The sequence below is a fragment of the Gymnodraco acuticeps genome, unplaced genomic scaffold (genome assembly GCF_902827175.1).
Source record: "Gymnodraco acuticeps unplaced genomic scaffold, fGymAcu1.1, whole genome shotgun sequence".
NCBI classification, from domain to species: domain Eukaryota; kingdom Metazoa; phylum Chordata; class Actinopteri; order Perciformes; family Bathydraconidae; genus Gymnodraco; species Gymnodraco acuticeps.
Window position 1 is genome coordinate 9,058,482 of NW_022992351.1, and position 22,583 is coordinate 9,081,064.

General features: G+C 41.6%; 1 protein-coding gene across 1 annotated transcript; it reads right to left on the minus strand.

Moving 5' to 3' along the window:
• Positions 1-1,479: 1,479 nt before the first annotated feature.
• On the minus strand, positions 1,480-20,717 carry rhoab (ras homolog gene family, member Ab). The gene is made up of 5 exons (XM_034208965.1): positions 20,571-20,717; positions 8,016-8,173; positions 6,713-6,833; positions 4,092-4,222; positions 1,480-3,882 (listed from the first exon to the last, which is right to left on the minus strand). Exons 2-5 carry the CDS (start codon positions 8,169-8,171, stop codon positions 3,709-3,711), a joined length of 582 nt encoding a protein of 193 aa, XP_034064856.1. The 5' UTR covers positions 8,172-8,173; positions 20,571-20,717; the 3' UTR covers positions 1,480-3,708.
• Positions 20,718-22,583: the final 1,866 nt, after the last annotated feature.

Genomic DNA, 22,583 nt, shown 5'->3' on the forward strand with positions numbered 1-22,583 from the left:
GATGTGCTCTTTGAATCTCATTGAAGCTAACACATTGCAGCTCTGTGGCCATTAGGTACTGACATTGTTCTGGCTTGTGGTGATGTGATTGAGGGAGTCATTTTCACTCTTTCACAGGCTGACTTCTTGTTTCCTCTCACATCCACCCATTACGCCTCTTGTAAACCATCACTGGAGACCTCCTCCTGCTATCCATCCTTACATTTACTACAACTTGAAATCCCTCCTCCACATCATTTATACAAATGTGATATGTGCTGCACATGAGGCTAAATATATATGTTTCTAGACTAAAAGGTTACTGTAAGTGCTTACTTCTTGTGAGTGCCATCCTGCACACACATCCATTTTATTCCCACTCCTCCGCAGTGACTTATACAACTCCCTATGTTTGATATTGGCTATAGCAGTTCCTCACTCTCTGCCAGTGGAAGCTTCTGCATATTACTCCACAGCATCCAGCTTCATCCCACACAGTCTGAAAAACGGCTCACCTCGCCATCCCACACACTTCTCTCTCTGCAGCACTAGTGTAGTGAGGCTGTGGTGTGGTGCTGCTTTCTGCTTTCCTTTCAACAGTCATCCTGATTAACCGATGTGTATGTGTTTTAATTAAACGTAATTTATGATAATGAGTGGACACAATATTGATTTACTTTCCTTTGAAATGAAGCTGTCTGATAGGAAAACAGTACATATGTAGTTTGTTCATTTTGGGATAAGACTGTTGTTGTTTTTCTTGGCACACTAAAACACAAGTCAAGAGGAGGTTCACATTCTCAAGAGATGCCTGCTGGTGTGGGCTTTGATATTTATCTGAAATCCTAAAAACTAGCACTTGGATTCAGTGATACAAGGGTGTTTGGGCGACTGATTAATGATCAAACAAGGCTCTGCGTGGGAGTCCCTCTGATCAAAAGGAGCTGCAGTGGGATTTCAGTTTCAGAATGATCTGTGCCTCTGCACCAGAAACATGGAAAACCCACTCAGCTTGCATTTCGAATAACTATACTCATTATTCAATGCATTGTTTTTTCACATTAGGAGTTGTAGCTTTAAGGGGTTTGAAAAGCAGTTGCTTGAATTAAAAGTATATTTCAAACATGAATACAACAAACTCACCCCTCATTGCATGTTACTCACTATGTGATCCTTCCTTCAATGTTAAGTGTCAACCATGGATGCATTAAAGTGGTCAAATTCCAGTATGTTGCAGTCTGACATTCAGCATAACCGTGACCAGTCAAATTAAAACTAATTAATTGTAAACTCTATTTTGGGTGGAAAGTATTTAATTTGAGTCTTAACACTTCCCCATTTGTTCCTCTAAAATGGTTGCATTATTTTCAGTTTATGATTCAGGTGTTCAGTCTGGAGTCTGAAATGAATCCACCATTCATTCATGCTTCATGTGTATTGATTGAACTTGAAGAGCCATTCCCCATGCCCCACTTGAGACAACAATGAATAGGAGCTGAGTGTTATAGAAAGTAATTTATTACACAAACCAAAGCTAGTTTACAAATAGTTTCCAGTCATGTGCGTGTGTATAGTCTAGTATGAACAAACCCACATTTCATATTTACAGACTTTGCATACAGCTTGGTTTTCCTGTTCCTTTGTTTACGTCACTGCTTCAGCACCCAAAAATCAGGATTTAAGAAAAATACAATAAAAGTAGAAATAAAAATGATTTGTACATAATAAGGAGACTTGCATTGTTTTTCCTTTTTGTCTTCTCAGCCGTGTTCAAAACAAAGAACAGACAAAGAGCCGGCGATGCTCTAGACAGGCAGCCGAGAGGCCAGCCTTTCTCCTGACTGCCTAACAACAGCATTTTGCAGGGATGATTGACGGGTTCTTACAACCAATTGTAAATCATCAGAAAGAAAAAAATCAGGTAAAGCACAAAAAGTAGAATAAACTAAAGCTACGACACAGAAGCAGTCCCATAGTCTTATACCTCCTATTTTAAATACTGATAAGACAACATGAGTTTCTCTTCTTTTTTTTAAAAGCAGGAAATAAAGTATAAAAACAAAAACACGAGACCAAGTTTCTGGAACAGCCTGTAGGCCAGGAAGAACAACAGGAGGGTCTGAATCTGCCAGCTAAACACGCAGACAAGTCAAGGAAGGCTGGTAGCTGATGAATCCCAAATATATCTGCACACCCTTACAATTCTTAGAATGGAAAGACCTTAAGAAATACCCCAAATAAAAAATATCCAACATACAGCAGGTGATAAATGCTCACTGTGCTAGTTAGTGATACAGATTTTCAGCACGTTTAACCCAAACATCTATCTGGCTGCCTAACTTGACAACTCAATTACCATGCACAGGATTTTTTTTTTTTTTAATGTGTCACGTGTGTCATGTTAAAGAAGATGGCTACAGCTGACCAGTATAAATGTATATTGTAGATAACCTTTATTTCCCCTCCAAGAGTTCTAGGTTGTTTTACATTTGACCTTCAAACATGCGCACACAAAGAAATAATCAATAGTCGTTCATCCCAGATAAGGAGATCAGTGGTGTAAACACGGTCCTCTTCTCTCCTTGTTCTTTGTCCCGGTCTATGACCAGAGGAAGATGAGCACCAGCAGTCTGTGGAACAGGAAGGGGCGGGAGCTGAGATGCAGCAGAGTCTGGTCAGCTTATGAAGATCATCATCCAATGGGAACACAGATCACCTGCCTCCTTCAATTTGATATTTAAGAAGACAATCCTGAAGTAGATTCACCAGCGTGTGGGTACTTTAATGCCTATCATATGGAGTAAACGTTTCCTCTGAAACACTGCACTGTGAAGATAGAATACAGGTGGCAATGAAAGCCAATTTGATTTACAGATCAAGTGATGATGCACAGGAAGTAGTTTTACATTAAGGCCATTGCTAAGGACACATTTCTCTCAATTCAAACTGTTCATTAATGTGTGAAATACAGAGCATTCACTATGAGGCGGCTCTGTGACAGGTCACCTCAGTAAGAGTACGGCTCGATGGGTTTGTCACTGCGAGCACAGGATTAGCGACCGCCGTGACTAAATGGCACCGAGCTGGACATGTGAGCATGTAGCTCCACGACACCTGAGACTGACTGTCCCATAATAACCCAATCAATTCAATTAAACTGCAAGCTTATAGAAGATCACTGTTTACTGGTGATTTATCTACTTTTGGGGCTGTTCAAATATCCTCCCCAGGAAACTAAAGCACCTGTCGAACTTCACACTGCCCGCCCCCTTCTCCCAGGTAGAAACCCCTGATGAAGAGTCCACTGGTGGCTGTTTACAGTGGAACTCATTTACTGTGCTGTTTGCCCCTATCCATATGTCAAGTCATCCAGGCAGAAACTAGACCTTTCTAGTTTCTGCCGTCTCCTTATTGTGTTTATCAGTGTAAGTGGCTTGTTGAAAAGACAAACAGATGAAGAGCCCAATGGTTTACAGCGGTAGTCAGCCCCCCCACCCCCAATCTCCCCCCCCCTGTCCATGTCCATCGAAGCTTCCCAAACCCAAGTCCCAGGGCAAATTCAGTCCTACAAACAGCCATTTTACAGCGGTAGTCATTTACTGCACTCTTTTCTCCCCGTCTCTCCCTCCCTCTCCCGTCTAGTAATCCCCCCTCCGCCCCTCTCGAGCCCTAGCCCCCTGGGAACAGTTGCCCCTGGGGGTTGAAAACAGTCCAAATGTGTCGGCTATTTTACAGCACTACACATTTATTGTTCTTCTTCCCGCGGCGGGCCTGCAGGGCCGCCCTGGTGGCCATCTCGAACACCTCCCGCACGCCGTCCTTGGTCTTGGCGGAGCACTCCATGTAGCCGAAAGCTGCGATGCGGCCGGCCATGTCTCGCCCCTCCTCCGACTTCACTGGTTCCTATTGGGTGAAGAGAAAACCAAGAATATGGTTCAGGGACACATTCGAGACATTTCCAAGTCTGGAAAATGCTAGCTGATAAAGCCAACTGCTACTAAATACTGGTGAAAGCTGTGGTATTTAATCATTTGAATAACTACTCTTTGCATTGTTTATTTTAATTGTTTGGAGTCACACATATTAGAAACAGGAGACAGGTATTCTCGTACCTGCTTCATCTTGGCCAGCTCCCGGCGTGTGTGGTCGTCGTTGCGCAGGTCTTTCTTGTTTCCTACCAGGATGATGGGAACGTTGGGACAGAAGTGTTTGACCTCTGGCGTCCACTTCTCTGGAATGTTTTCTGTGAAGGAAAAACGATAGATCAATATTTATTGGCCGTTTCATGTTATGTGTTAATGTATAAAGGATCATTTAGTTGTCACATTGAAATGTATTTCACAGCCCATTTGTATTTACTTTCCTTCACTACAAAATAGGGGTGCAACAACTAATCGACTTAAGCGATTACCAAATTAGTTGCCAACTAATTCAGTCCTCGATTCGTTGACGTCATCACGTGTGTTTTACGAGCCGTTAAGCTCCAACGTTATTGGTGTTTTTATCGGTACAGGAGACATTTAAAAAATATATGTCATGTATTATTGCTACAAAAACATTATATCGCAGTCTTAGTGTCGCCAACTCGTTTCTAATATGCAAAAAGACAAACAAATGCGTCTATGATGTATTTTCGATCAGACGAGATCTCTCTGTGTGCGAGGGGGCGGGGCAGTTTACACACACGCAGCTGCTACATGCAGCAACACACTGCGGAGATGGCGGAGAGAACGCGCTCCGAGGTGTGGTTAAACTTTACCCGTCTCGATGTGGAAAATGCTCGTTGCCAAAAGTGCAATAAGAGTTTAGCATGTAAGCACGAGCAATTTGTCTAAACATTGAGCAAAAGTGCTCCACATACAGACGGAGGAATGCACCGGGTTCAACTGTCTTTCTAGCAGCTCTGTAGCTCCATCCACGAGTAACCTTTCCACGTCAGGTGTTATGTATGCTAGCAGCAACACACAGAGTTAACTCAATGATACAAACATGGGTTAATGATTAGAGGAAACTGAGTTACTCTTTATTTTGTTAAAGTTTCAGCTATTCTGTTTACAATTCTGTCATCAGATTATTTAATACGATTTATTAAAACATTGTTGTTTCTTTTGATGTGAAATATTATTGATTTAATTTAAATAAAAAGCAATGTTAATTTTGTAAATAATTTGTTAAGTTAATTTAATAATATATGTATTTTTGAATCAAGTATTCATCTTTATTGTCTTCATTGGTAGTTTCCACATGCCTAAAACCACCTCAAGCTAAATCTAAAAGTTGATGGCTAAATAAGAGCGTTTGAGAAATTGTGCAAGCCATAATAGTCAGAATAGTCGATTAATCGTTTCATTAATCGATAGATTAATCGATTATCAAATTAGTCGTTTGTTGCAGCCCTACTACAAAATCTACTGTACTACAACTTGTATAGCGTGCGCCACCATTGTGTCCATTATCGAGTATTTTCACAGAAACTATGACAGATATTATCTAACTGATAATAGTCTTACCAAATACTCTTAGTGACCCTGACGGCCCGTCCACATGCTGGGTTGCAAAATATGGCATGTTTTCTTTAATAGGGCAATAATAACAACAATATAAAATACAAAGCATAACACCAAATATTATTTATTCATTATATGCTTTAATACAGGAACATATCTCTTTGAAGTCAGGCCATCTTTAGTGCAGAGTAAAATAGTTCCCCCCCCCAAAAACATGGATGATTTTGATATCCGTGTTAAATAGTTTTTTGGCGGTCATTATGGTGAAAAGAAGATTAGCGAAGTATTAGGTCTGTATTAACAACGTGTCTCATGAATTGACCAATCAGAATAGAGTATTTAACTTAGCCGTGTAATACATAGTTTTAATCTTATTATGCATCCTATGACACATTCTCTTCAGTCTGTTGACGAATCAGAAGCAATGATACATTTTTCCGAGGTGTGCAGTTTGGAGACACTGTCCCTAAACGCACAAAACACGTTTAATCGGCGGAAACGCTTGCCTCTCCGTGTATGCCTCCATAAAGACATTCTCAATTAGTATGTAAATAATCCCACGTATTCGTAGGAAATGCTGGTATCATTTGTTGCTACAATTGAAAACCTGACAACGGAGCGCTCGCACAAAAGCTCTTTGATGGCGCAGCAATTAGCCTTATCTTTAAATTAGTTAACAGAGTTAAATCACAAGATGGCAGCATTTTTTATTTGATTTAAAATGTGAGTGACTGCAAAAATAATTTTGTGACTGGAGACAGGGGAAAAAACCCAAAACATAAAAAGAGCCTCCATATCTCAATTGAGCATCAAGAAAAACAAATCTAGCATGGTCAGCAAAAGCACAGCTTTAAAAGGGGAGCTGTATGTCTGACAAATGGTCATGTACAACGATTTCATTACTATTAGTACAATAGGGCTGTCATTTGTTAAAATAGCAACTTCCTCTCATTTGATCCCGTTTGATTTAAGTCTGGACCTATAATAATCTTCAGCTTATATCACCTTATTTTGATGTGATCACAGAAGTACTGTTCATAATCATTAGGACAGGAACTGGATGACTTTTTTACGTTTCCAGCATTGCTGCATGCCCTAGAATGACACACGATTTGTCTAGACTCCAGGGTATGTGTGTATGTGCAAATGTAAGCAGTTCCTCTGCAATGTGGTATTTTATGTCATGTATGAATGTGTGTGGGTGGGTGGGTGTGGTTTGTACTCACCCAAGCTGTCGGGGCTGTCTATGGAGAAGCACATGAGGATGACGTCAGTGTCTGGATAGGAGAGAGGTCTCAGCCTATCATAGTCCTCCTGACCCGCAGTATCCCACAGAGCCAGCTCCACCTGACACACACACATCGAGAGGAGAAGGACAAAGAGAAGGGGAAGAACTGAAGTTAATACACCATGTCCAATATGATCAGCACAACTTTCACATTGAAGCCCCAAAGTAAATGAGATAATAAACAAGGTCCACAACGGACAAGAAGAAATTATTGCGCCATGATCACAAGATTCCTGAGGCAGAGCTCAAGGCTCGGGGGCTTTCCCCTCATTTTCATGAGGACGGTATTCTATGATAGGAACAAGAATTACAAGTCTAAACAAAAGAGATTCAATCAGAAACTCATGCATTTCTATTGGTGGAGCATCTCTGTAATGCAGGTAAAATGTTCATTAAAAAGGTGGTCCTGTTTTACAATAACAAAAAAAGGATTTTCTTTGGATAACTGACAAATGTGACGTTTTTTTTTTCAAGAGGTCTTATGCTGACAAATAAAAACCGAGCAGACTGCAAAGCTAAATCGGGTAAAAGGAGCCAGATTTGGAGAGTTTGACACTTGACAAGAAGTAGTCAGAGTTCACCCCAGCAGCGAAAAGGGTTAGAACCAAAAAGCCAATAAAGATTCGAAATCCCAGCATCCCATTACCCAATAATGAGGTCATGACTTGGAGCTGTGTGCTTAAAAAAAAATACAGTACACCCCGAAGCTGGAAGCCACAAAGAGTCTTACTCCAGAGAGCAAATGCCTCTTAATTTGAGATATACATGTTTTAAACAGACATATTCCTACAATGTGCTGGTTCTGGGGGTACAAAGGATTCATTTAGATTTGGCATGTAATCTTTCATAGGACGTCTTCGCATTGTTATAAAATCTAATACATAACAATTCAAGAGCCCTGGTTAGTGTGAGCAAGCATAGCAATTGACTGCATTTCTGATGGAACACAGAAACGTAAAAGACGACCCAGAAGCCCTGACAAACATTTTGCCATTCAATCTGAGAGCCCAAAGGAAGCAGTCTCTTTAAACAGGCCCGACTTAGCAACAGACTGCTGCAATGTGAGGGAAGATGTGAAAAATGGAACAGTGGCGTTTTATCCACACGTTGCCCTCAAGGTAGAATTAAAGCCGGAGCATGATTAAGCACCAAGGAGAAAAGTAGTCCTTGATTCAAACACAAAACATTTGAAAGATTAAAAGAGAGAGGTGTTGCGGCAATGGCCGGTGACGTTGCCTCACCTGTTTGCCATCCACCTCGATGTCAGCGACGTAGTTCTCGAACACGGTGGGCACGTAGACCTCGGGGAACTGATCCTTGCTGAAGACAATCAGAAGGCAGGTCTTTCCACAAGCTCCATCCCCCACTATCACCAGCTTCTTGCGGATTGCTGCCATCCCTGGAGGACAACACGGAGGAAGAGTTTAGGATCAAGGAGCCACGGGAAAAACACGACATTAAGTACAATCAGAACTGTTGTTACTGACTATTTCAAACTGTTAAAGTGTGGTCGTCAAGGGGAATACACAACAAATGATCCTATATGATGCATACACATCAAATAAAACATACAATTGTGTGCATCATGTGTGGCCTGTAAGCGAGACTATGTGTTGGGTAGTGTTGCACAGAGCAGGTTCCCAATGCAACACTTCACTGAACACATTTAACCACAGCGCTGAAAAAAAAGCAGTTTTCAACCTGAAGTTCAGATTCTCTCAGGGGGTTAGATTTGAAAAATGGAATCTGAAAAAGTGCCAAGACAGAAATGTAATGTCATAGTTGTGATTATGGCTTTTCCCCTGAGTTAAGGAACACTTGCAAATGGCGAGGCTTAATAAATGCACATGTGGCCCCACGAGAGCAGGAATCACTTCATATTTTAGGGCAGTATGTGTAAAAGAAAACCTAAAATCACACAGACACCCTTCAGACTAGCTGCATATGAGGTAAGAGTAACCGATTAAGACCGCTCAATAAGACAGATGTGTCATCCTTTTATCAAGTATCTGATCAGGATGTATGCTGATGAGCATGTACTGCTTGAGTAAGGAGTAAAGTACAATAGGAGAGCCGTTTTAAGATTGCAACAGTACCGCCCAAGTATCTTTGCACGTCTCTGCCCTGCTGGTTCCTGTCCCATCCTTAACAGCATACAGGTGTCAGCATAAAAATGTCATTACAGAAGTGCACACCATGAGCTACGAGGAAGTAAAAAATGCAGCTGTAGTTCCAGTTGTTCATGACAATAAACAACCTTGCAGACGTGTCAGCGTGGGTGGAAGAGAACAAGCTTGCCCAACAGCGTTAAGGGAAGTTGGGGCAAATGAATGTCAATCATGTAGTCTCGTGTCATTGGCTGAAAGCAGCTTCGAACACCACATATCAGGAAATTCCTTTTGAAAATCACAAACACAGGAACTAGGTTAAAACGCCTAACGTTTTCTCTTGAAGTCTTGCCGGTATCATGGCGATAACCGCGATATGTGCATGCGCGATATTCACGCCGCAGGGACGTGCGGTTTTTTTCATTTTTCTTTTCAAATGCTAACGCACTTTAGCACAGAATTCAAAATAAAGATACCCTTATTACTTATCGAAACTGCACATACCATATATCCGATTAAAGCTGAGACTCCACAGATTATTTACGTATAGTATCTAAGCGTTCCGATCTCGCAACAGGGGAAGCAAACACAGACATCACAACACGTACCTTTTACGGAGCTTTTACGGGAGATCGTCTCACCATAGCTGTCAATCTAATCAAAAGACGTGTTCAATGGCATTAAAACGAGAGAAAACGCGGCAGAATCGGTTGATGCATAGGTTGATAATGTATCTGTGGCTTTGAAGCAATTGTTTATAATCCATAATTCAATTTTTATGTAAAAATCGGAGCACAACAGTTAGCTGCTAATGGTAGTCACCAGAGTGTATGCAGCTTTCGGTTTTGGCTACGCGTCACTCTCACTCCTTATTTGGTAATGTGTGTGTGTTAGACTGCGCTGGACTGCAGCATAGCCAAGACCGGAAGCAGCAGCCACTCTGGTGGCTACCATTAGCAGCTAACTTTTGCTCTGCGATTTTTACATAACATTTTTATTATGGATTATAAATGAAATAATTTTTTTATACAGACGTTAAAAACCTATGGATTAACCGATTCAGCCGGGTTTTTTCTCGTTTTAATGGTATTGAACACGTCTTTTGAGATTTTGAGACGATCTCCCCTAGAAGCTCCGTAATGGTACGTGTTGTGATGTCTGTGTTTGCTTCCCCTGTCCGAGTTCGGATCACTCAGTGATGATACTATATACCTAAATAATCTGTGGAACCTCAGCTTTAATCGGATATTTTGTATGTGTAGCTACGATAAGTAATAAGGGTACTTTTATCTTGAGTTCTGTGCCAAAGTGCGTTAGCATTTTTCGCTCAGGGGTCATTTAGATGCTTCTTATGAGACTTGTGTTTTGGTAAAAATGGTTTGTATCGTCAGTTAGCTGAGATTATTTCCGTTAATCTGGTATAACACATTAATAGGTTCTTAAATATTAAGATCCCCTGAGACACATGCGGCTTTCACACCAGCGCTTTTCCCTTTCTAGCTCCGAGCTAGAGCTTTTCTGGTTCAGCTCCGGTTTCCCTTTTCTGCTCCCGCTCTGTTCACACCGCCCAGAGCCCGACTGGGTGCTGCCGCTGCTGCGTCATGACGTCACCGTTTACATCGCTGATTTGCCCCCCAACGGCGTTACGGCGCTCACAACAACAACAACTGCGTCGGGTCGATGATCGTGTTGCTTTTAATCACACAAAGCCAGATTAAATTAAATAACGACTTCTCCAACCTTATACTTTTCTCCAGAGTGCCGTGGTTCATTGTTTATTAATGTGTTTCTGCGGCATTTACCGACCGCTGCAGTGTTGGCTGCTCTTCCACGGGAGTTTATTCTCCCGTTAGCTCCCGGTTAGCACACACTGCAGCGGCCGCTCTAAAGTATTCACTGTCCAACTCACACAAGCAGCTGATACATATCCCCAGTTCTCCTGAATGTGTGTCAGTCTGAATTGACGCTGTTTGGCATCACAACGCTGTTATGAAAGTTTCTCTGGTATAAAATGGGTGATGTTAGCATAGCAACTGAAGCTAAACTGACTACTTGCTATCCTATTGTGGCATAAACCGTTTTCTACAGGCACATTTTACCGGCGTATTTTTATTATGATTCTACTTGTGATAGTCGGACACGACAACCTGTGCAGCCCATGTATTGATTCCATCCGATAGCTGCTACAATACAAAACAAAACGTCTGCCTCTCCACAATGATCAATAACAGTGAACGGATGGTCAAAGTAAGGTACAAATAAACAGAATCACACGAAGCCTGGTTAGTGTTGCCTGACTTTATAAAGTGTGTTTATAAGCACTTTTGTAGGCAGGCATGACAGTCGACCCATGTTCAGGGGAGGTGGGTTTAGTTTCCTGCACGCCTCGACGTAAGAGAGACGTAAGCGACGCCACCTCTTAGCTCCGAAGCTCTTGCCTCTAGACCGACAATTTTTTGGAGCTGGAAGTGAACCGGATTCCGAAGCTAAGAGCCGGCGCCGCTGCGGTGTGAACAGGAAAAACCGGCGCTTTTCAGAGCCGGAGCTGAAAAAGCGCTGGTGTGAAAGGGGCAACAGTGTCGTGAAAAAAAAAAGTAAAGTACCCGCCGGGAATTTGGGGCTTAACAGGTTATAAAAAAAACGCAATATATACCGCAGGGGGGGGAATCACGATGTCAGTTTTTTTCAATATCGTGCAACCCTACTTGCCGGTGTATGATAAAAAGAATAAGGGCCACATTTTTTCCAGGAGCATAATGTGATCACAACATAAAACAGGAAGCGGCCATTTCCCTTCATACACGAAGAACTGTGTCCAAAAGGCACAGCGGCTTTATGCACCAAGAGCACATCAAACGCACCTCATTTGTCATTGAGGCACTGCTGCAGAGACAACTTTCACACAGTACATGCACTGTGTACTTACTAACTGCACAAGGACACGCGGACCCCATATAGAGAGGGTAATACATCATATGCCTGATGGGCTGTTTCCTCCTTGATCCGGAAAGGTGCAGCACCGTGCGCTGTCAATCATGTATTCCAGCCTGCTATCTCCTTCACAGTGAGTCAGTGGGAGGCTTGATAGAGAGCAAACTCCCCGATGCCGCTCCTGTTCTTTCTGAAATGATCTCTGGAGCTTTAACATGGCGCTATCACAGCCCAGGTTAGAGCTTTTATTTCCTTGATTTACTTTGCCCCTTTGGATAGTTTCTGTAAAAAAGGATTTCACTGCTAAAAACGGGTTATTAATCTGAAACAGGCTTTGCATAGGAAGAGGGTCTCTGGCCCCAATAAGTCAGTCTTCCTTCCCCCTTGATTTGTTTTGGTCCATACAGCAGTTTGTAAGCAACTGACATTTTTCCACTACTGTAAGCTGCCTACATTTCTACTGCTCCAGTTTGAATTTCCAGACCTTTCAGATGAAAAGCTAACATGTTGTTCCCAAACACCTGCTGTGGCACATTGGGCATACCAGTAATCCCATATGTTGAAGGATGAATAATTAATGAGTTTATGGCAAGAATACTGTAAAACCTCTGATTAATCATTACTCCCAAATAAAATTGCCTTAGATTTGACAGCTTTTTAGCCCTCAGGCCCATTAGTTCCAGACCCTAAATTGCACTTAAGCACGTGAGGTGCTGCAAGCTTTCTATAAATGGTAGATGAATCCTTAAAGTAGGACAGCAGTGTCGAAAAAGATTAGACCATTCCCCCATGATTTGAAAAAAAGAAAAGAGAAGACAAAAACGGGGGCAGCTGTAGCCTCGAGGTTGGTGTCTGGTCAATGCTTGAAACGTTTGACCAGCGGGTTAACCATGGTAAATAACAATGTGCCCTCATTTTTAACAAATGCTGCCTAGGTGCCTACAAGCAAATCATTGGCACCACACACGATTCCCACAAAGCAGCTTACCAGACAACAGGAGCCTACAATCTGGTGTTCATATAAGGCAAATAAGCTTCTAATATTTACAGTATTCAGAGTACAATGTTCCACCAAGTACGTAGAAAAATGTCTGGCCAACAAAAATGAGGCAGGAAATCCCTTAACAGGAGCACAATAAGGACGGGGCACAACAGGAAAATCTCCATAAGCAGCGGAGACTGTTGTGTCTGAACTGTCTGAACTCAATAACATACAATTGTCGAAGCACAAACGCTGATGTGAATAAAAACGATGAGCAAAGTATCATTTTGGAGCAAGCAAATTGAGCGAGGATAATCTAGCGCTGATTAATTTCTGTCGAGTAGCCAACAGACAACCACTTGACTCGCCGTGTGTAGCAGGAAAATTCATAGACACCGTTCCACAGAATAAGGGGTTACACCAAACTACACAACTAACACAAATACCTCAATAATAGTGCCAACATTTCCCATGTACTGCATTCACAATGTCAGCAATGCTAAAAGCTGTTTTTATTATTATTTGAAGGGAAACCAGTCAGGTTTGTGAGACGAGAACAATTCTTTCAGGAATGCACTAGGGATGGGAACGATTAATCGAATATTCAAAGTTATTCAGGTGTTGATCTCTCTCTCTCGCGTCCGGTTATACTTCACTCGCGTTTATGTCCAAATCCATCAGAAAACCAAGTTATGTTTAAGCATGAAAGCTGTAGGCCTATAGCTGTCAACTGTTCAAACTGTGATCACCAGTTCAATACATTTGACAAATTCGACTTGGTTTCTATACTTATTTGAACATGTATTTATTTATTTTTCAAAATTAAAATATATATATTAGGGGTGTAACGGCATACGTATCGAAATTATTCGGTATGGGCCCTTTGGTTCGGTACACGTGTGTACCAAACCAAAAAATTGAGAACGCGAACAACTTTTTGGAAGTAATCTCAGGTGCTGCGTTGCAGCGTTCAGTGTAATTTGCTCACATTGGGTTCAACGCGTCAGAGCGACCAAGTCATTTCATTGGACGAGAGGCATACTATGAGAGCTGGTCACTAGGGCTGTGCAATTTAATCGATCCTGCGATATATATCGATATTTAGTTTTCCGAGAAAGTATCGATATTTCAGCCACGGGTATCGATACATTAAGTCTGATAACTGTGTTCGTTATTCTCGCGTCCAGGAGAGAAGCTTTAAAAATGAGACTAATTGAGTCTCTGAGAATGTTCAAATGTATACTTTAATTAATAAAAAGCGCGGTAATGTTACAAGCAGAAGATGGTTCAGTCAGAAAAACAGCTGTGTTCTGGCTCTCTTGAGCGAAGGGAAGAGAGCGAGCTCCACCTTTCCAGCTGTTAAATATCCTCTGCTGGCTCCTCCCTGTGGGCCGGTTGGCGCTGCTGGGGGCCGGCCCTCCACGTCTCCAATGTTCGTTGTTGCGCATTACAGAGGATTCAGACATTGTACATTAAATATATAACTAAACACGCCTTTTCTCCTCCTTAACTCTTTCATGACTTTTCATTTAATACATTTTAAACGCTGTAATCAATACTCCAAAAATACCTCACGGCTGGTATCATTTCCGGTCGTTCCGGATGTTGTCTCATGCTACCCACGTCTGTAAACAAACGTATTCAAATAAACTGTACCTTCATTTAATATTCAGCAATAATAATATCTCGACGTCTATAGTTGTAGTGTTGAAATCAGTAGGTTTCGGTGTGCAACACTCCTTGTCATATCGCTACTAAATTCACCTCTATAGTAAATGGCATATTAGCCACATGCTAAATGCTAACCGGAGATGAAGGATTTTCAGAATAAAAGCTTAACAACTGGTTGTGCACAAGAACTTCTGGTATTTCAGTATAAAACAGCATTTAAACTGACGGTATGTTTAAGGTACTTTATGCCATCAAAACATTGATTTTAATTTCTAACAAGTCCCATTCAAATCCCCCGTGTTCCGCCACCTGCTGCACCTTTTAATTCTCCATTGTCCATTGTGATAATGCACTTTATGTACTTAGGTTTCAAAGGCTTGTAAGCTACAGTTTGCACTGTTTCAATAAATGAAACTAATTTTCGCACCACATCTTTTAATTCATTTTGTCCAGCATTTGCAAGCTGTAGACTCTCTGTCAGAGCCATATATTGTATAATTGATGCTTTCAGTTGAATTAATTCAATCCAAGTCAATGGAACACTCACAAGATGTCACCAAAATCACACTGTCCCTTTAAAATCTTTCAGAAAATGATATAAGTGTATCGAATTGTATCGAATCGTATCGCTGGCTGAATATCGTGATATATATCGTATTGTGAGCTGAATATCGTGTATCGTATCGTGAGATTAGTGTATCGCCACAGCCCTACTGGTCACGAGGATGCGTTCAAATTTAGTCAGTAATTTGAGGAACTGTCGAAATGGCGAACGCAGATAAAGTTGAGCTCGAAAATCCTCCAGCATCATTGAAGTCTCCGGTTTGGGAACATTTTGGTTTCGCGGTTACGTACAAGGATGACAGACAAAGACATGTGGACCGAACCAAAGCTGTTTGTCGGCATTGTTCAACTAAAATCAGTTACGCGGCTGGCAAGTGCAAACCCAACTCCCACTAGCATTTAAGCCTCCACCACTCGCAACAAGTTCAGACTGAGCCAAAGCTATTACAAACGCCAAATATCCTTATGTAGCCACTAGTACAGTACAGTTCAAATTAGTGTTGTCACGATACCAACATGTTGGTTTCGATACCGATACCAAGTGAAGAATTGCGATTCCGATTCTTTTTCGATACTTTTCTTAAAAAAAGGGAAACAGTCTTAAATGTAATTATTGTGCTTTATTTCACACCAGAACCATAACACAAACTTTTAAACAATGAGAACAATAAACTAAATAAATGACAATAATTCGTATTAAATAAAATTAAGCATCATCTCAAACAACTTTTTTGTTTTATAAAATATAATTTTTTTTATATTTTATTAACATTTAATAGTACAGTAATATAAATAATTATTGACAAAATGTATATTGCAGATGTTAGCCACATTGGTAAGTTAGCAAAAAATGTATCATTGCCATTAATTGCCTCGTTTGTCACAAAATAAATTACACTGGTTTGACTTAGATTTGAGGGCATGGGCATGTTACACATTCGCTAACCTGTCTGTCTTTAAATTCTTTAAACAGCTCTGGATTCCGGTCGGCGGGTGCTTAGCCAAGTTTGATGTGTTGGCTCCCTTGGTTTGCAGGGATCTAAAACATGTCTTACAGACAGGCCTCGTGGTGTCCGTGGGCTTGCCCTCACTGTCAGAGATATAGCTCAAATACTTCCAAATTTCGCTTCTGCCGTCTTTTTTGTCAACAAGCCGAGGCGCAGCGGCAGTTGCACTCCCACTTGCAGCCATGCTTCTCGTTTTCTCACATGCTCTGGCAGCTAGCGCGTGCACGAGAGGGGAGGGACTTAGAGCGTGCTTGAGAGGGGCGGGACTGCAGAGCAGGCACGGCTGCAGTGCAGGGAGAGTGGAAGCAGAGCGCTGAACACACACGGCTCTTATTAAAACAGCGCTTTCTCACCGGAGTACTTTTCCCCGTCATTCTTAAAGTACCGATACTAATGAAACGGAGGAATCGTACTGTTTTTAACGGCAGGGTATCGCGGTACCTTTCAAGTATCGGTACACCGTGCAACACTAGTTCAAATACAGATTATTTCAGTGCATCGAAATGCTGCACCGTAATGTTTATTTTATTATATTTTGTATTTATTTGAGTGAATACATTATTCATAGTTTAATAATAATCAAAAAACCCCAACAAATATTTTATGTTTTGTGATCATTTTTTCTGCTGTACCGAAAACGTACCGAACCGTGACCTAAAAACCGAGGTACGTACCGAACCGAAATGTTTGTGAACAGTCACACCCCTAATATATATATATATTCTTTTTATTATAGGATATGTACATTTTGGTTAACCGTTTTTTTGGGGGTCGAATATTCGAATACATTTGCTTTCAAATTCTCATCCCTAGAATGCACGAGTTGTTTATCCCAAAAATCTGGATTAAAATGTATTGCATCTGGCTAGTTTTCGACACATTGGAATACAAATAAATCCATCTGAAAATGTTAACTATTCCTTTTCTAAAAATTTAAATATATTTCCAGTGAAAGCGCCCCCGACTCTGGAACCATAGCCTGCAGCTTCATGACACCAACGAACAGAAAGTAAAGCTACCACCAACCACACACATCATCTTGGGATGTTGCTAATATGTTAGTCATGTCTGCCAGACACTTTGGCCAACAGCCAAGCCAAAATATTAAACAGGCTTGTCAAGAATTAAAGTGGTGCACGTGTGAAGAGATGTAACACCAACTACAGCCTGCAGACCACAGCACAGCTGACTGTCTTCATTGGTGAATAGATATTAAATGTTTACATACACCAAGAAAAGGAAAAGGTTGTTTATGTAGACTAGGCTAATGGTCACAGCAACATCAAATTGAGTTCAAATCCGATTTAATCCCCTGGGCCCAGGAGTTCAAAACTTGTAATCCCTATCTGATCAAATCAGATTTGGATTTTGGGGAGTTCAAAACCAAAAAACAGGATTAGGATCACTTTGATATCCAATCAGATCAGGAAATCCAATCCAAGCTTTAATCTGGATCAAATCTTCAAAACGGGTAGTTCAAACTGACAACACAGGATTGGGATCAATTTGATCCCAAAAAACTGGATTATCCTGATCCCACCAGAGGGGTGGGTTTCCAGAGCAAAATGTACTGTACCATTTATTTAAAAATATGTTTCAATATAAATACGATGGCAAAGTTTGTTAACTGAAATAATACACAATTTTTAGCCTTCATGACAAATCGTCCATCATCTGTCATCACCTTTCAAAAGTAATTGCGGACAATAGATGTCTGCAATGCGGTCTCTTGTCTTCCTTGTATTATTTGTCATGTCCACTAGATGGTGATCGGTAGGATTAAAGCACTGATATTCAGGATCTAGTCATCTTGAAAAATCGTAATCTGGATCAGGCTGATCCTATCCTGAATTGCTTTGAACTCCAGGGACAAAATCTGGCCGACTTGTCTGATCCTGGATCACAAAAAATGGGATTTCAAAATCTGATCGGATCGAGATTAAAAGTTTTGAACTCCTGGGCCCTGGTGAATTGTAATCATGGTCGGTAAAAAGGACAACGCTACAAATCACCACCCCACCTGCATGCTAGCTAAAGAGACCCTGAGAAGAAATGAAGAGACGGACAGGGATAACCCAACAGGATCATATTAACAAGTTAGGATAGATACAGAGAGAGCAACAGGGAATACTCCTGACTAAATAAACCACACAATTATTCAAAGGAATGTCATGTTTGAGAGGTCTCGTCTATTGGGATTGTTAAGTAAGCCGCCAACCTATCAAGCTAAAACAGACAACATTTGAGACAGCAGGCCTGCCACTCAAACCCACTTATGTGTCCACACAACCAGTTTCCATCAAAAATGAATCAATTGTATGGCATGTTCGCTGCTGAAGAAAGTGTTAAGAGAAACACTATAGATTCTGCATTGTTATGACAAAGCTTTATTGCACTTCATGATTCATCAGCCTGTTCTTTAGAAAACCCCGCACAGGCAACAGTCGCATCAAAAGGCCTGTGTGTGTTTATGCCAGGAAATACCCCACGCATTCATAAGCGCGGAAAATTAGCCCCGGCTTAGTGGTGGTTCACTGACGGTTGGCTGATGAATATTTCAGTTTCTGACATGACAGGTGGTTTTCGTCTGCCACCTGACATGCATTTAAGTGAGCAGAAACATTATGAATATATCCATAACTGTGACAGAAGAATGTTCTTTTAACAATGTGTGCAGCACACACAATGGTAATACAATCTCCCTTGAGGTAAATGCTGTGTGCACCCAAACAGGGCAGTTAGCTAACCTGTCTTATCTACATGATACAGATGAATGCTACAGCATACATGTGCTCACGAACATGTCATTTTTTATTTACTAAAAGTCACCCAGATTGATCATATCATACTGCTAATAGAAGCATTGAATTATCGGACCGTAAGACACAGTGTCCCCGATTCTTCCAAACAACCTGTGTTATCATTGAGATCCTTGTTAATAAGCGCAATCGGCTCACAATATATGATCTAATATTTGTAATAACCGCTTGAATAGCTTAACAAGTAGATCCATAAGATTAAACATAGCAACAGGGACACACTTCTAATACAATGCAGCTGACTAACTGATTGATTTGGGCCAGATTTGGCCATTTAACAAAATTGGACGTCAATAGTCAACATTATCTCCCTTCATTACAGTAAAGGTTATGATTTTAATTTTAATAATTAAATCAGTAAGAAAAAAATACCAAAATATTGGACTGAGCCATAACAATTGGGAAAACCATATTTCGTCTGCTTGCTATAAATCCCTATTTAGATCAATGTGTGGGTGCCATATATCTTTATGACACTGTGCTATGAGACACCATTTTATTTTTGGTTGAATTGGCTTTTAAAAAAGGTATTCTCCTATGCTTTACATTTAAATGAGAACATTTTTCTTTAAGTCTGTCAGGGTGAAATTGACAAGAAATGAATCCACCAGTCTGAACAGCATGGACATTAGTGCTGTTTTCCCTAATATCTCTGACTTTGATTTACTGCTAGATATTACAAACTCACAGCCAGAATACTGTCGTATGATCAATGAGCGTTGTGAATATAAAAAAGTGACATAATTTGATCAGTAACCATGAGCCATAGGAGATCAAATATGTAAGACTTTAGCATGACTGGTTAGAACATTCCCTAATGCTTCGTGAAACAAGCCACCATGGCTCAGAAGAAAAAGAAAGTTGTGTTTCTCGCCTGTGAGAGCTCCCAGTGTTTAGTCAAACAGTGTTTTTAAACCAGCTAGCTACTGGGTGGGTCACCAGAAAGATGGCGTCATCACAGCGGCAACAGATGGCTAGTGTGTCCGCAGTGGAAGAATGGGTGGGTGGCCCCGATCCAAACTAAATACATAGACCCGTATATACTTTCCACATGACTTCTCAGAGTGAAAGACTGCTAATAACAAAACATTGTATTAGAAAAACTTAAACGCCACTATAAACTAGAGACTGCCTTTTAGTCACCGACATGTCCTACATTCTACAACACAAGAAAATACTGCTTTGGTGTTTAAAGAAGGCACACGGTGCTTTATCCGTTCCTTAGTATTGTCACGTTACTAAAACATTAATGTCTAACTTTAACAAAAAAACGACCTAAAGCAGGCACATCTGACCGGTTGGGAAGCCGCCTGGTCAGCCGGGCAAGTCAGGAAAAGAGCCTCATTGTTTGGCTACATCGCCAATGTAGGCCAGTTTTACCGGTTAAATTTGCAAACATCACGTAAGTTCTCGCAGATGAATAAAAGCCCATGGTGTAGTCTGGCCATGGTGTTTCAGTCAGAGAAGCTTCTACACTGAGAATACAGCAGTTTTCTCCGTAGCATGAGTGTGTGTGGCAAGTGCGGAAGCGGCTTGAAATCGAGGTCGGTTAGGCGAAACGCTAACGTTAGCTAACCTCGCTAGCTTTGAGCCTCGCTAGCACGGCCTCTAAAAGCTCCGGACAACTTTTAAAAATACTCCCGTCCACTTTAGAACTTTAAAATACGAGATATGAGCACTTTATAAAGGTCTGGTACTCCAGAAAGTAGTTTACCTGCAGTTGTATGTGGCTTGCAGTCGGAGTTACAATGTTTCCCGGAGCAGAGTTGCTTTGCCGACCAGTCGAGTCGCTCTTCCTCTCGTCTCAATCTGATACAAGGAATTACTTCGCGGGAGCGCGCAGCCACGGTTTGTAGTTTGTAGCTAGGGGGAGGGGTGGCGGGCACGAGCCCGAGAGCCACACCTGCGCGGGCACGAGGTGTACGAGCAGAGTTACCGGCTCATCAACTGTATGGAAATTAGTAACTAAGGTAACGGCGAGCTATAAACGCAGTCTATTTTCAGACGTGACATTTTCACAACTTTTAGAGTTTGTAACAGCAGGGTGTTGTTTTACCTTCCAACACAACTTTATAAATGTAAGGGTTTAAAAAAAAGTTATTCTTAGTAGTTTTTATTTAACTATTCACCTGGGTCCAACATGAGTTACTGTAAATAACTCCTTATATCTGAAGTAGGCTACCACTGGCATTGTTTAGTAAGCTGTCCCATGTTAAACTCTTATTTAGTTTAGCTTCTGGAAAAACAAATGATACATAATAATGGACACTGTACTTATCCATTACAAAATGCTGAGGTTATGTCCTTAGGAGACACATATCGTTTTCAGTAAATTGTGTTATTCCCCCAATCAGAGTTAATTGAGCCAATTAAAGCTTGGCCAACACTGTAACGTTGTTTCGTTGTATCGCCTGCAGTCATGAGAAAACTGTGGTTACTGCCCCACCTGGCGGGCAGATGAGGTAACTCATCAAATTCAGAGAAACAAAGGGAGAAATCACCACACATATAAAAGAGAATAAAACGAATAGAAACATGTAACCAACGTTAACTAAGTAGCCTAACTACTGTACTTAAGTACAATTCCGACCTTCTGCATTATGATTTTACTCCACTACATCTCAAAGATAAAATATACTAATTATGTTGCTACTACATTTTTAGACTCTTACATGTATTTTTACAATGTTATGCATTTACTATACTGGGAAGTTGTGCACAATATAAAATTACTCACACATTTACTAACAAACAAAATACTATTACATGTACTGGTCAGTGATAACATGTTATTTAATATTATATAGTAAAATACAATTATAAAACACTGTGCATAACACTTAATACGTTTGTCTAATCACACGTCCATGAACAGTAAAATGTGTCGTAATATAAAGTTCACTAAATTGATTAGTGCCTCTCTGAAGAACCAGCACCTTACCGTGGTAGAGAGGTTTGTGTGCCCTGATGAACCTGGGGGCTGTGTTGTCTGGAACCTTGTGTTCCTGGTAGGGTCTCCCATGGCAAATTGGTCTCAGGCAAGGGGCCAGACTAAGATTGGTTCAAAAGACCTCATGAAAGAACAACAAAGAAGTGAGGAAACCCGGCCAGGAGGAAGCCCGGGGTCCCCTTCTGGAGCCAGGCCCAGAAGGAGGACTCGTCAGCGAGCGTCTGGTGGCCGGGCTTGCCACGGAGCCCGGCCGGGCACAGCCCGAAAAGGCAACATGGGCAACACCTCCGCTTCTCCGTCCTGCGGGCCCACCACCTACAGGAAACAGCGATGGGGTCGGGTGTGCTGCCAGAAGGGTGGCAGTGAAAGCAGAGGGTCTCGACGGACCAGACCCGAGCGACAGAAGCTGGCTTTGGGGACGTGGAACGTCACCTCTCTGGGGGGGAAGGAGCCGGAGCTTGTGCGGGAGGTGGAGTGTTACCAGCTGGATCTGGTTGGGCTCACCTCTACGCACAGCGTCGGTTCTGGAACCTTACTTCTGGATAGGGGTTGGACTCTATTTTTCTCCGGAGTTGCTCAAGGTGTGAGGCGCCGGGCGGGTGTGGGGATACTCATAAATCCCCGGTTGGGTGCTTCGTTGTTGGAGTTTATCCCAGTGGACGAGAGGGTCGCCTCCCTACGCCTGCGGGTTATGGGGGGGAAAACTCTGACTGTTGTATGTGCTATCGTATCATCGGACCTGAGGCCGTATGTTTTGGACAATCGGGTAAAGAGAGG

Coding starts and splice junctions, on each gene's coding strand:
- rhoab (XM_034208965.1), bottom strand. CDS start 8,171: ATGGCAGCAATCCGCAAGAAGCTGGTGATAGTGGGGGATGGAGCTTGT. Junction 6,834..8,015: donor TCGAGGTGGATGGCAAACAG/GTGAGGCAACGT, acceptor TGTGTGTGTCAG/GTGGAGCTGGCTCTGTGGGA. Junction 3,883..4,091: donor AGCTGGCCAAGATGAAGCAG/GTACGAGAATAC, acceptor TTCACCCAATAG/GAACCAGTGAAGTCGGAGGA.